General features: G+C 40.3%; 1 protein-coding gene and 1 long non-coding RNA gene across 4 annotated transcripts in view; one reads left to right on the plus strand and one right to left on the minus strand.

The window, feature by feature from the left end:
- Positions 1-3,827, minus strand: part of LOC309693227 — a 28,995-nt gene extending 25,168 nt beyond the window's left edge. The window contains exon 1 of the long non-coding RNA XR_014272600.1: positions 3,259-3,827. This is a non-coding gene — a long non-coding RNA (uncharacterized lncRNA). The remainder of the gene's footprint in view (positions 1-3,258) is intronic.
- Positions 1-15,005, plus strand: part of LOC309693225 (voltage-dependent R-type calcium channel subunit alpha-1E-like) — a 73,899-nt gene that overhangs the window by 25,089 nt on the left and 33,805 nt on the right. For all 3 annotated transcript variants that reach the window (XM_082512265.1, XM_082512266.1, XM_082512267.1), the window contains 2 exons: positions 10,729-10,832; positions 12,037-12,195. In XM_082512265.1, coding sequence (XP_082368391.1) covers positions 10,729-10,832; positions 12,037-12,195 — 263 coding nt within the window. The remainder of the gene's footprint in view (positions 1-10,728; positions 10,833-12,036; positions 12,196-15,005) is intronic.

The following is a 15,005-nucleotide window of genomic DNA, read 5'->3' on the forward strand; positions in this document are numbered from 1 at the left end:
TCAGTGTACTTTGTGCAGCTAACAGATCTTCTGTGTTACCAAATCCAGTTGTGGCTGGAATTGGTAACGGACGACCTGGTTTCCTGCCACCTATCTGACACATTTTCTGATGGTACATATGCCGCCCCCCTCACTCGCACACACTCCGACGCTCTGGCTCTGGTGCCACAGCACAAGTAAGTCAGACTTAAAAGAAAACACACATGTGTCATAGAGGCCCACTGGGAATATAATCGAGGCCACTGGGCCAGCGCTGGCGGCATTCATTTCATTTCATATTAATGCATTGCTAGAAGCAAATCTGCTGGGACACTGAGCTCAATTAAAATCCCTAATCTGAGCAAAGAGTGTGTAGCAAAAAAAGGACAACAGCTAGAATAACTTACCCACAATCCAATTTAAATCACTGGGATTCCTAAAATGGTCAATTATATCCTGCAGCAAACAGATTGGCACAGGTGGACGCGATGCTTTGATTAGCAGTGAAATGACTCTCAGATGAGTTAGGCGTGTGTGTGTGTGTGTGCATGTGTGTGCTTATTACTCTATTTCTGAGGTCACAGGTACAAATTGTTGCCAGTGAACCTGTTGCCCTCCTGTTGGTAGATTAGTTCTGACAACTCCCTCGTCAGTCATAATGATATTGATCCCAGCTGTGCCTGCACTCATACCTCTGCGAGTGTGACACTTTGCTAAAATTGTTGCTCTTTAGACAGGATGAATAATACAGCTGGGTGGGAGTTGGGAGTGATTCATTATGCCATCTGGCACAGAGACAGACAAACGGGAGTGAGACAAGTCATACATACATTTAGCGTCTCTCCCCCATCAACCATTTTCTGCACACTATCGCTGCTCAACTCTCATCAAGCACAGTGAGCGCAGTGATGCGTGGAGCTAAAAGATTTAGATTTTATAAGAAGCTCAAAAACCCATTTGCTATTATTTGATTTATTTATTATTTGATTTACAGGAAAGGGCCACAAAGGTGAAATAATAATCTGGAGGTAAGGGTTAAAATGGGTTAGGCTGGTGTGAGCTGTTTCTAGAAATTTACACCAAAGGATGCTCATTGCAAAGTGACATTACGAGAAGTACTGGAATAAAATTCACACATCTAACATCAAATTAATGAGGTTTTGAAGAACATTTCATAATGATACAGTAGTACTGTCCTGGTAAAATAGAGATGTGTGACCATAATGTACTTCATCATATTTATGAAAACCAAACATAGCACATCATCACAAACACCTCATAGCAACTGCGAGGCACGGTGGGGAGTGATGATGATTTGGGGTTGTTTTGCAGTCACAGGGTCTGGGCATCTTCACTGAGTCGACCATGAACTCTTCTGTATACAAAGTATTCTAAAGTCAGATGTGTCTGACGGCTAAAGCTTGACCAAATAAGATCACACAACAGGACAATGATCCCAAACACAGCAGCAAATCTACAACAGAACAGCTGAAGGAGCCAGCCCAGACCTCAATCTGAGTGAAACGCAGTGGTGCAACTTTAACAGAGCTGCACATGAACAAATAGCTACAAACCTCAATGAGCTGAAGCAAAATGCCTCCACAGCCATGTGGGAGACCTATAAAGTCACACTTCAAGCAGAATGTGGTTCTACAAACTACTGAATCATGGGGGGGTACTTTTCACACACTATGTTGTTCACATGTTGTTCTTCACCTCAGGTTCTATTTACATTATTCAGGGATAGTTTTATTACATCATATTATCTAAAATCTTAGAGCTGACAGAGAGTATACTGTTTTTACTATCTTAATGTTTAAAAAAGGCAATCAGTGCATTTTTGCAAAAGTTTCAAATCGTGGCTCATTCACTGAAGGGGCCTCCTGGTGCTACAATGACTAGATGGGGCATTTGTTGTTCTCTAGAGTTGTGTTTGAGAGGTTTTTTCGAGCAGCTTCGGTTTATTCACTCACTGTTATAAGGGTGATATCCACTCTCTAAAGCACAGATTTGATTAGGCAGAAACATGATTGTTAACATTTGGTGACGTTTTGTCAAATCTCACTCTGGGCTGGTGACGAGGAAAAGGAGACTTATCGTCTGTTATCCTTCTGACCAAATCTGATGGTAGCTTTTCAAGTACAGTATCGAACAGTAGCTGAGGGATTAGGGGGTAAACTTACAAGTAGTAGACGTACCAATGACAGTCTAGTCCTGGAGATCTGGTGCCGATTTGCTTGCTTGGTAATGTCGGTTGTGTGTGTGTCTGTGTTAAAGGTTTGGTGAAGTCTACCTTCGAAACTTTGGGGTAAATTTCAAATCGGGCGCTTGCTGTCATTGGCTCCAAGAAATAATTCAGGAATTATGAGCGTCCAAGATCCCTGACAGCATCACGCGGTGTAAAAGAGCTGCTGCAGTGGTCTCAGCCTCTAATTTCACTGATAATTGAATCAAATAAACAATAGCTTACGGTCCCAGGTGGGTTTTCATTGGGAAAACATATACTCAACCATTTATTCTATGACTAATTATGAGTACACTTTATGTAATCATCCCATTTCAGCAGAAGAGTATTAACGCTGCCATTAGACACATAGTTTATGTTTCCCCAGATTTAATTCAAAGCCATTAATTTGCTGATGCATTATGTTAATGTTGATTCAGCTGCACATTGCCATCTGCGGAGCTGTGCCGAACTGGTAAGCAACGTGATGCTGCTGATTACTGTAGTTTTTGGTGGTGTTCTTCGTGTAGGTGGAGGTGTGTGGGAGAGGCTGCATTCTGTGCATGTAATGAATTCAGCCTCTCCAGAGCCAGTGTGGTACAATACTGTGCAACGGTGCTTCACTTAAAGAGCCTCTGAGGAAGAGATTAGCCTCTCGGTGTGAACACAAGCCCGCTTTTTATACTGTCACAGAGTCAGGTCTTTAGAGTGCATGTGTGCAGCTATTCCACCTCTTTTATTATCTTATTACATCACTGATAGCTTTGCTACATTGATGATATTTTTCCATTTCATTAATTCAGATGGGAATTTTCTGCTGTATAAACAGGGCAAATTATTGATGTTTGAAACAATTCAACCAAGGACTAGGGCTGCACGATTTTGCATAAAATGAGAATCACGATTTTTTGGCTTAGAATTGAGATCACGATTCTCTCACGATTTTCTTTTCCAGTATAAATATTTATTGCACTTATTAACTGCACATCAACTTCGTAACAGTTGAGACTGAACATAAAAACAATAAATAAACATAAAAACAACAAATGTCTCACGTTTTGTGGTTGCTGCAACATGTTGTACTGCTTGAAATTCCGTCTCCACCGTTGCTCGACACTGCGTGTATAGAGCAGGTAGTGCAACAATAGAAAAATAGTTGCGGGACGGCACTGTGTAGCGTTTGTCTAGGGTGTTGATCATTTTCCTAAATCCCTCGTTTTGCACAGTGTTGATGGGAGCCATATCTTTGGTCAGGTGATAAGTGATAGCCTCCGTAATTTCTTTGTGCCTGCGGGAGTTCGCCGTGTATAGGGAAGCGCTGTATAAGGTTGACCGGGACGGATTTTCTCCTGTCACTTTCTCGTCATCCCTGACGTGCTCTCCGTTGTTTTTTCCCTGCTAATTTTAGCATCACACGGCACAGCTTCTGTATCACGTGGTATAAGGCTCCGCCCTTGTCATTTGTTGAGCAGGAAGAGTGAGCGCTTGTTTTCATGCAGAGTACGTCCCGGATCAAAATGCGGTACAATCGTCGTCTTTTTTTTTTCTTTTTTTTTTAATCGTTGTCATTTGGAAATGAGATCGCACATAAGTATGAATCGAGATCGCGATTTTCTAACGATTAATCGTGCAGCCCTACCAAGGACACTCAAAAAAAAAATGGAAACTTTAAGAAATTATCATTATTTATTAAAAAGAAGAATACTAAAAGGTGATTTAAAGCCTGTTTTTTTTATTGTAAAAGTTAGAGTTGGGGTTGATCTTTGCTATGTCTCCTTTATCTTTGTCAGGAACCGGACACGACCGGCTCCTGACAGAGTTGCAAAGATGTAGTTTTTTTGGTTTTTTTTTTTTAAAAAGAATTTTGAGTTGATCCAAAGATAAAAAACCAATTGTATGCACCCTCAAGACATTTCATTAAGTACATCCTTCTAGTACTGGGATGGACCTCCTTCAGTACAACTTCGTGCCACAGATTCATCAAGGCGGTGAAAACATTCCTTGGATATTCCTCAGTATTCACAGCTGCTGCAGATTTGTTGGCCGCACCTCTATAATATGAATCTCCTGTTCCACCACAACCCAAATGTTATCTGTTGGATTGAGATCTGGCTACTGTGGGGGTTATTTGAGTACAGTGAACTAACTGGCATGTTGAAGAAGCCAGTCTAAGATTATCTGAGCTTTGTGACATGACATGTGACCATTAGAGGATGGGTACCCTGTGGTCATAAAGGAATGGAAGTGGTCAGCAACAATACACAGGTCAGCTGTGGTGGTTGAACGATGCTCAGTTAGTTCTAAGGGGCCCAAAGTGTGCCAAGAAATTATCCTCCACACCATTACACCATCAGCAACCTTTGATTCAAAGCAGGATAGCCCTGACCCCACCATACGAATGGCACAGCAGAAATCAAGACTCTGCAGACCAGGCAGTGTATTTCTGATCTTCTGCTGCCCAATGTTGGTGAGCTGGTATAAACTGCAGCCTCAGTTTTCTGTTCTTAGGTGGCAAGAGTGGCACTCAGTGTGGTCTTCTGCTGCATTCAGAGATGGTCTTCTGCTTACCTTGGTTGTCATAAGTGATTATTTGGGTCATTGTTGTGTCGCTATCAGCTAAAAGCAGTCTGGCCATTCTCCTCTGATGTCTAGCAACAACAAGACATTTGCCTAGAGAACTGCTGCTCACTGGATTTTTCTTTGTCTCATCATTGTCTGTAAATCCCAGAGACGGCCATGTGGGAAAATCCCTGTAGATGATCAGTTTCTTAAACAGTCAGACCAGCTTGTCTGGTACCAACCATGCTGTTAAGTCTAATTGTTGAATGTTGCCATTGTGTTTCTTAAATTTGTATAGTCTTAGTTTAAGCAGTAGGATCAAAGCCATCTCTTTGATCCTGACCACCTCTCCAGCCACTCTGTGCTGGGGGAGGTTTTATTGTAGATACATCCTATCTGAAAGATCTGTTTCTTTTGATGTAAGCTTCCTGGGTTTACGACCCTTTGGTCAGCAGGAGGTCTCACACACACACACACACACACACACACACACACACACACACACACACACACACACACACATAACACACACACACCCAGTGTATACATTTACATACAGTCCTTGTCTATGTAACCAAACGGGGTTGCAGGGGGAGGTGTTTTGTAAACTATTGTTTGAAGTTTGTCAATAAAAGGCAGCGAGAGGAGGCCACCATTTGGGGTTCTTTGTCGTGCTGGACACAGACGAGGCCTCCCTTGCGCAAGAAATCGATCGAACACCGTTGCCTTGTTTTTCTTTCATGGGAATAAGTCCTGGATACAGCGGGGTCTGAGTTTAGACCCAACACATGCCAAGTTCAGAGTCTCTAAAATCACCTTTTCTCCATTCTGATGCTCAGTTCGTGGTTTTCTTGACCACATCTACATACCTACATTCATTCATTTTCTGCTATGTGATTGGCTGATTAGTTACTTGTGTTAACAAACAGTTAGAAAGGTGTATTTAAAGCCATGACACTGAAAGCTGCATACTAAACAGTGGTGGGTTGCATGAGTTATGATTGTTTTGGGAAATTCTACTTCTAACAAATATTTTCTAAACCAAACATACGAAAATGACCCCCTATGAATGTGCAGGGATGATTCACGAGCTACCACAGCAGATTGAATATTTGCTTTAATTTCGAGAGAGCCTGAATCGCTGTGCTCGAAACGCAGCCTTGAAGGTTCTGCACCCCTGCCTGCCTTTGTTCACTCTGTTTGGTTTGAAGGCTATTTCCACAGACTCCCACTTCTGTTCTCCCGCTCCGTCTCAGTGTCTCTCGCTGTGTCATCTCTTTGTCTGACACACTCACTTGCTTAGTATGAACATGCTCGCTATAAAATCCAATTAACACTAATAACTACGCCCTGTAATAGCGATTGTTTAGTATCCTCGTTAGCGCCACACGTTAATGGAAAGGAAATAGATGCTTTTTGTATCTATTAGTTGTTGTTTTTGGTATTTAGTTTAATTGAATTTAAAATCCCACCTCTGCTGCCTCTGCGTTGTTTCTATAAGTCTCAATAATGCTTCAGACAATTTAGAAAGCATTACACGATGTCAGGCTTCTATACAATTTAGTGTATGCAGTAGTGTGACACACCTGTAATTATGTGCTATATAGCCTCTAATGATCACACAAGTGCCAAGCCACCAATGCTATTTCAGTCCATTTCTTCTGTTTGCCGTTTAGATGACACACAGGAATTCGAACTGCAATTTCTGTTTATTTTCTCCCAAGTTAAACTTATTCAGAGTGTTTTGTCCAGATTAGTTCAGTCATTTTAAATTGTCTTAGTGGATCTGTTAATGTCCTTGTGATGGCACGACCACAGTGATGGTGCCACAGTGCTGATGATAAGCAGGTATCATGTTTACCATCTTTGTTTGTGTACTGAGAACCTCAGCTATCATTGTATATATTGTATTATCTTATTTATTTTGTATTTTTTGACTTTATATTCTGGTATACTCTTTTTAATCTTCTGCTATCTGTACCTGAGCTGTGGTAACGCACAAATTTCCCTACCGTGGGATCAATAAAGTCTTATCTTGTAAAAATGCTAAAAATTTCGAAGGAAATGTAGTTTTTTATTGTTAGTTTTGTTAATATTTAGCTATAAATATATATTGTGAGCTTCTTTTTGTCAGTCAGTTGAAAACCTCATTATGCATTTAAAACAGAATGTGCTATAAAATTGCATTATAAATTTTAGATGGGTAGTGGGAGCGGTTTGCCTCCAGGGCTTTCTAAATATCATAGTTTCAATTTTTACCTGCAGTTTGGTTAAATTTAAGCTCCGAGTGCTTGGTTTCTGTTAGCAAAACAGAGTTTTCCTCTTTAAACAGATAATATAGAGCCTGGCAGAAAACCTTGAGGCAAACTAGTTCTGTGGGCTTTTGTAGGCTGACTTACGTCAACACTTAATGTTTCAGTTGCATCAGCTTGGAGAATTATATTTCAGTGGCTTTCAAATTCATTAACGTTGTAGCAACTTGGTGACAAAACTGTCATATTGCTGCTGTTATAATAATATATAGTATATTCATATTTGTAGTTAATGTCCAGAGAGGCTGACCAAAACTCTCCTCTGTTTCTTGTTGTTTTTAAAGGGGGAACTTGGATGTTATGAGTGTGCGTGTCGATCTCAACAGCATTTTTACACCTTTAACAAAATAAGCTTGCTCCAGCCTCCAGATCATTTCCATAATTTGAAGGAATTCTGGTTCCAGCTATTATAGGGTAAGGTGGGATACACTGTGGATACATCACAGATCTAAGACTCTGACAGTCATGTCAACATGCATGACGCTGAGAGGACATGCAAAGTCCACACAGCCAGTGGATTTGAACCCAGGACCTGCTTGCTCTGAGAGCACAGTCTAAAGCGCTGCACCACCCAGAATTCTGATTCCTTAATTGCATAAAAGCACATCAGCTCACTCTCCAAGAAACAGGCCAATAGTATAAAAATTTTTTCCCACCAGTTTTGCTTTTTCTTTATACTTAGTGATCTATCTTGCCTATAACATGACAAAATGGTTTCTAAATTTCTTATTTTTTTCCCTCTTTATCATTCTGAGCTGCTGCATCCACGTGGAGATTTTACATTTTGGCTTTTATGCACCTGTTACTTAACATCTGTTCAATAGTATTATATAATTTTGTAAATATATACTTTTGCTGTAAAAATAAACCCATTGTTTCAAATATGAGCACATTCAATTTAAAACAAATATAAAACTATGCAACCAGTTGGCGACTTCCTGCTCAAAGAAGAATCTTAGTTTTTATAACCCTTGGCCGTTAAAGGCTGATGGGGGTATTGTCGTCACCCCGCAGGGTGGGAGGGGAAAGTTTGTGGTCGCAAATAATATGAATAACTCAAGAATGACGGAGTTTAAAATTGATGCCACAGGTGCATCTACAAAAAATCCTCTTCCTGAGTGGTTTTGTTTATGTTTGGTGTTTGTTTTTTTTGCAGATTTGTGACTTTCATGTTTCAGATCGACAAACAATTTTAGTTTTAGACAATGATAGCCCAAGTAAATACAACATGCAGTTTCTAAATGATGATTTCATAATGGAAACAAAGCTATCCAAAGTAACTTCTCCCTAAACCTAATAACTGGTTGTGCCACCCTTGGCAGCCAGAACTATCCAGTGTTTGTGATAAGTGGTAATGAGTGTTTGACATTGCTGTGAAGAAATTTTGGCCCACTCTTTTTTGCAGAATTGTTTTACTTCATTGTTGATAATTGGAGGGTTTGAGCATGAACTTGTTTAAGCTCATGCCAAAGCATCTCAGTTGGATTTAGGTCTGGATGTTGACTCGGAGCTTCATGACTGATGGCCGGACATCCTCCTTCAGGATTTTCTGGTAAAGCGCAGAATTCATGGTCCAACAAAGCAGCCCCAGAAAATCACACAGCGACCTTCATGTTTGACTGCTGGTGTGATGCCGTGCTAGCTTCACACAGGATTTAACGAGACTTAAAGCTTCCATAAAGTTCAACTGTTGCTTCAGCAGTCCACAAAATATTTCCCCCAAAGTTGTTTTTGTTTTTTGGCAAGGCTTTGTGTTCTTCTTGGTCAGCAGTGGTTTTCTCCTTTGAAGTGACATTTTTGCCCAGTCTTTTTCTTATTGTTGAATCATGAACTGTGACCTTAACTGACAGTTACTTTGATGCTGTTGTTTGATTATGTTCAGGATTCTTTTGTGACCTCCTGAATGAGTTGTTGATTACTCTTGGAGTAATTTTGGTCACTGCTGGGAGGGCTAACCACTGTTCTAAGCTTTCTCCATTTGTGGTTAAAGGCTCTCACTGTGGTTCATGAAGTCCCAAAGCCTCTGTAACCCTCATAGATGGATAGATATCAATGATTTTACTTCTCAGTTGTTTATTTAGACTGTGGCATGATTTTGAGATCTTTAAACCTACTTCATATTGTCAGACAGGTTCTTTTTGGTGATTTCTTGATTCAGCGGATTTGGCAGTAATCAGGCATCAGTGTAGCTAGTGAAACTGAACTCCAGGCAATGTGGTTAACCACAGTTGATTCATGATTACCTTTTCCGCACAGCTTTGTTTCCCCCAATAAATTAAGTCATCATTTAAAAACTGCCTTTTGTATTTGCAATATTTACAAAATGTTCTTTGATGATCTGAAACATCTGTGTCACAAATATGCAAAAAAGAGAGAAAAAACCCCAAAGAAAAAACAACTCAAATCATGAAGGTGGCAAATTCTTTTTCACTGCGCTGTAAATTCTTTGAATATGTTTTAGTTTGCAGATGGATGGGAACAGCATCCATCGTTGTGCACAGCCTTCAGTGCGGACAGTTAGAAAGGTTCTGAACGTGGTGTTATAGACGGTGAGCTTTCAGCACTTATAAAGCGTTTTTTTCCAGATTCATCCACATTAGTGTGCACATGGCCTCACTCATTCACTCACTCACTTGGCCTCTCTCCCTCCCACTGCTTTCAGGAGAGATTCTGCGTGGGTTTACACTTGAGTTTCTGCCATGTGCTTTCTACCCCCTGCTTACACACACACACGCACACACACACACACACCCTCCCCCACACTCCTCAGCATTGTCCAAAGATTTTGTAAGTTTGTATATTTGTGTCTTCTGTGTGTGTGGAAACAAAGAGAGAGAGGTGGACAAATCAGGGAAAAATAATTAAGATGTTTTTCACAAGTCTGTTAAAATATTAGCGAGCAAATTAGCAGAAGATGCTGACCCGCTTGTCAGTAAGAGCATTAACGGTTTAATTGACGTGGAAATGAATTTTTATGCCGCTATTATCGGTGCGGTTTTGTAGCTTTAGCTGTGCGATTGCTACTATTATAATTAAAAATAACAAATTATTCTGCTTTTGCCGTTCCGGTAAGAAACATGCAGATGTGATTTTTCTGGAGAGAGCTTGCCTGTCGCCTGCTCCCGATGCTGTTTTTCAGTGTTTGTGTGTAGGTGGAGGGACATCAATGTGTGCGTGGGCAGATGTGAGTAGAGATGCCTGCCAGGTGTATGTGGCTGTGCATTCTTTGTCTCTCGCCATGCAAGTGTGCTACACCGAATGGAAATGCTGTACCACTCACAGGCCTTACAGCTGTGGGGATGACAGCAGATCATATTTAATATTTCGAATGAGTCATTTCCAAAAGTGTCCGTCAGATGCATCCGTTTGTGCCTTTTTATCTATTTTTGCGCTTCATTTTTCAGACGTCACAGGAAAATAACATTAATCTCAAGAAAGGAAAGAAGTTTTGTACCAGATTTAGCTGCTAATGGATGTTTTTTATATGTCCCTGTTGTATAGTCTGTAATTTAACCCAAATGTCTCTCTCCTTTTTTAGGCCACCAAAAATAATGATAGCTATTAATCCTTGAAAAAATGTCACAATGTCTTTCCAGTGTAGCGTCCCTACCATCAAAAATGTCTTTGAATCTCTATAATGCGTGCCTCCACCAGGATCCTGGCCACTGCCGGTGCCCACATGAACATCCCGGTCGACCTTCGGACCCTGAGGGCTGTTCGGGTGCTGAGACCTCTCAAACTCGTCTCCGGCATTCCCAGTGAGTCAACTACTGACCTCAAACTAAAAAGCACTTCAAGGTCAAACACACAAATGCAAAAGCTGCAGTTTCAGAATGTGTTCATTAGGAAGAGTTTCATAATCTGGACTTGTATGTACAAAAACTGTCAGGATGTCACGTGAGTATTAACATGTAGGCATTACATGGATTTTTTTAGTTTGCCTTGTTGTTGGACTTTTCCTCCAGGAAGTTGAACCCGTTGGTCAATTTACCTCATAGTACGCACTAGTTCCTGGTCCACTGTTTCCTATCTGCCACATGTAAGCACTTCACAAGACACAGAAGACACAGAGTAATTTTAATTGTATATACGCCGTAGAAACTCTTGTGTATTAAGAGTTTTTCCATTAATGACATTACTCGATGCTGTCCTCAGCAAGGAGCCAAGTAATCCGGAGTTGTGCACCTCCCTGAGCTTTGTTTCCAGGCTGTGGAAAATCCAGCCTTGACAGGCCAATCACTGGTCTTTTCACACCAGATCAATCGAGTAAGATAAGATAAGACTTTATTGATCCCACAATGGGGAAATTTTTGCGTCACCTCAGCTGAAGTACAGATATCAGAAATACAAAAATACAAATAAGTACAATCAATGAAAAAAAAGTAAGATAATACACTATATACAATGGTAGCATACACAGTATGTGATTATGGATATGGTTGGAAATATGGAAGACATAAACTATATAGCTTGATACAGCTATTGTACCACTACTATTCCTATTTATAGACATGTACACACACATATGTACACACTAAATATACATATGTATACATACATATATACCTGCACATGTCCATACACATGGAAGGTCCATTATGCATGAAGTGGTGACCGAGTACTATAAAGTAGTGTAAAAAAAAAACAAACGCCCACATAAAAATTAAGCTGGGATGTTGCATTGAAAATATGAAGGACCTGAAACTGAGAAAGCAGGGTTTGAATTCTGTGTGAAGCCAAATATTATTTCTACCTGCTGCAAATTTAAACTGATGGTAATGCAAATACAGTAACTATTGCTATTCAAAATTATCTTCATTAGCAGAAATAATAGAAAAGGCAAAAGTCCTTGACTGTTTTCACAAAACAATGTAGCTAACCATGTACTTGGGAACTTTGATTGTTACATTGTCTTTTGTGTTATTCTTAAAGACAGTATCTGTTTCTGTATAAAACCTCCAGGCCTCCAGATTGTGCTGAAGTCCATCATGAAGGCCATGATCCCCCTGCTCCAGATTGGTCTCCTCTTGTTCTTTGCCATCCTCATGTTCGCCATCATTGGTCTGGAGTTCTACAGCGGGAAGCTTCACCACACCTGCCTGCCATCAGACGACATTCTTGGTAAGATGAGAGCATACAGTACTGTGCAGAAGTCTTGAACCACTCCTCATTACTTTATATTTTACTTCCAAGGAGCCCAACATTCTTGTAATTTCTTAAAGTGGAGCAACAGTTCTCCAGGCTTTCTGAAGCTCTTCCAAAGTTTTTCTTTGGACATTTTCTGCTTTTTCATCCATTTGCAGTCCAGTCCTTGTGCATGACCATTTCCTGACCAGAGGAATATTTATTGGTTTGTTAAGCCACTTGTGAAAATTGACCTATGAATGATTAAGGCATAACAACAGATTGAAATTTTCCCAAAGAGCTATTAGGTGAATACTTGGCATATCTAAACTGGACAAGTGGAGGACAAATGAAGAAGTATCAGGTGTGAAAGAAAAAACAACTGTCTATAGACCTGACACAGGACCAGAGAGATTCATCTACTGCTCACTGAAGCCTCATCAGAAATGGTCTTAGACAGAATTTGAAACCTTTGGTTCAAATCATCACCATCATGTACAAAGGAGTTCAACAGTGAGTATCTACAGCCATCTGTAAAACACAGTGGAGGCTCTGCCATGGTTTGGAGCTGCGTTTCAGCAAAACAGCAAAAACATACCTGGATAGAAAAACACAGAATGGAACAGCATCAGTCATGGATTGGCCTCCCGAGAGCTCAGACTGCAACATTGCTGAAGCAGTGTGGGGATTATCTCCAAAGAGAACAGGACTAAAGGCAGCCAGCAGTCACAGAAGAGCTTTGAATGTCCTTCAAGAGGTCTGGAGAACTATTCCTGAAGACAAGACTAAGAAATGCCTGAGCTTGCCTAAGAGAATTCACTGTGGGCTGAAGAATAAAGGTGATCATACCAAAGCTCCTTGGAATTGTACAAACTTTCTTTTTATATAGACTGTATTTCTACATATGTTTGCATGTGTCGGTAAAACCCCTGCACCTTTTTCCAGTTTTTCTTTTAAAAAAAAAAAAGAAAAGAAATGATCAGTAGGGCTCAAGACTTTTGCACAGTGCTGCACAGAACACTGGTGAAAAGGTAGAAACAGGAAAAAGCTCACAGTGTAAGCATTTTATACAAACACACACACAAACCCACAGATTAAAATGCTTTTTCACTGTGGTGGCGATGTCCTTGCAGTTGTTATAGCTTTGAGTGCTGACAACATGAAATCCAAAGACATCCACAAGTTTCAAGGGAGAAAAATGTTGTCGCCATTTTAAACATCGCTGTAAACACCATGATTTAGAATCCTAAAATCATGATCAGTCTACATGTACTTTATACTGATTACAGGTAAATGACGCCTTTGATTGTATTTTATTATCAATTTGAGGGCTCACGTGCCGCCATTGTATCGCCGCTGAATTTAGAGGCATATTTTCAGGGTTTGTTTTGGATGCCTTGTAACTTACTGTGACTGATTCGCCAGGTAAGCTCAAAGTGTGATTTACTCATTGTTCTCTAACAGAGGGTGTGAACATCTTTGTTTGAGCAACTGAGGCCTTCATAGATTACAGTAGCAGCAGGCTCAGAGGTATTATTAGAGTTGTTGCTGGCTGATTTAGCTACTGCTTAATTACTCAACAACTACTCTGTAATCACACCACCGCACCATAGCATTTACTGTCCAACACAGCTCAGGGATGGATCGAGGTATAAAATTTTAATATTATAGCTGTCACGGCGTTCAGAGCAGGAGAAATAAATTGCTCCATTGTTCCCACAAAATTTAAAGCCTAAAGAGATGTTTTCAAACAAACAAAAAAGTTTCTTAAATTTATTTAAACCTTCTTCCATAGCAACTTTATAATAACAACGCATAAAAATATGAATCATAAGGCTTCACTAAATCCTGCTTGTGTCTCTTAAAGCGAGATTTAAACTAAGCAAAGAGATTTTTACTCCATCGGCAGATGAACAGAGTGTTAGTGAGGGTCAAGGACTAAGGTGAGACAGCAGAAAACAAAAATGTATTTCCAGTGGAGGATGGCAGTGTATAATGTACAGGTCAGTGATTGTTTCACCACAGATATTAAAAGGTCGTAGAGCGTAGAATAGCAAACACACTGGAAACACTAACCCGACTCTTCATTCTGTACAAAAAGTGTAAAAAAAAAAGGACAAAAAATTGATTAAAACAAGCGAGCTATACAGTAACATGTTATCAGCTGTGTTGGTGTTGCTAGGTTGATTCTTGTAATGCTTTTCAAAGTGCCAGACTGGACTGTTTCCAGGGTTTATGCTGAAATAAGATAACCATCTGCCAGCTTCACCTTCCATTTGAGTGCAGCGAAAGAAATAAAGAAACACAAGAAAGAAAAACATTACTTCCCCAAATCTTCTTTAACTACTTTGATAACCTCCACACACTACTAACCTAGTACCTCAGACCCACCAGATCCAGATGTTACAGTGTTATATAGTTGAAGTTGGGGTATGATATAAAAATCGAAGACAGATTTTGTATGCCCTGCATCTGCCAATCATCTGTGAATATCCTCTCTCATAGCCAGGATGTGAGTCGTGAAAGCTGTCTTTATTATTTTTTTTAGCACTGCTGCTTGATTTTGTTGCCGTGGAAATGTGGATCCAGTTTGGATGCTGGCACTGGTCCGTACCTCCACATCTGTATTTTGTGGTAGAACTCGACTTTCACGCCTGTCCTCATTTGCCCTCCACTTGCACATTGTCTTCTGCACTTTAATGCAGACTTTCAGTTACCAGACCTGGGGGGCGGGATCCGTAAGGACCACAATCAAGAAAGCGGCAGTAGATGAATATCTGGGGTCATTATGTTTGTGCTTCAATAAA

The sequence above is a fragment of the Aulonocara stuartgranti genome, assembly GCF_965226115.1.
Source record: "Aulonocara stuartgranti genome assembly, chromosome: 18".
NCBI classification, from domain to species: Eukaryota; Metazoa; Chordata; class Actinopteri; order Cichliformes; family Cichlidae; genus Aulonocara; species Aulonocara stuartgranti.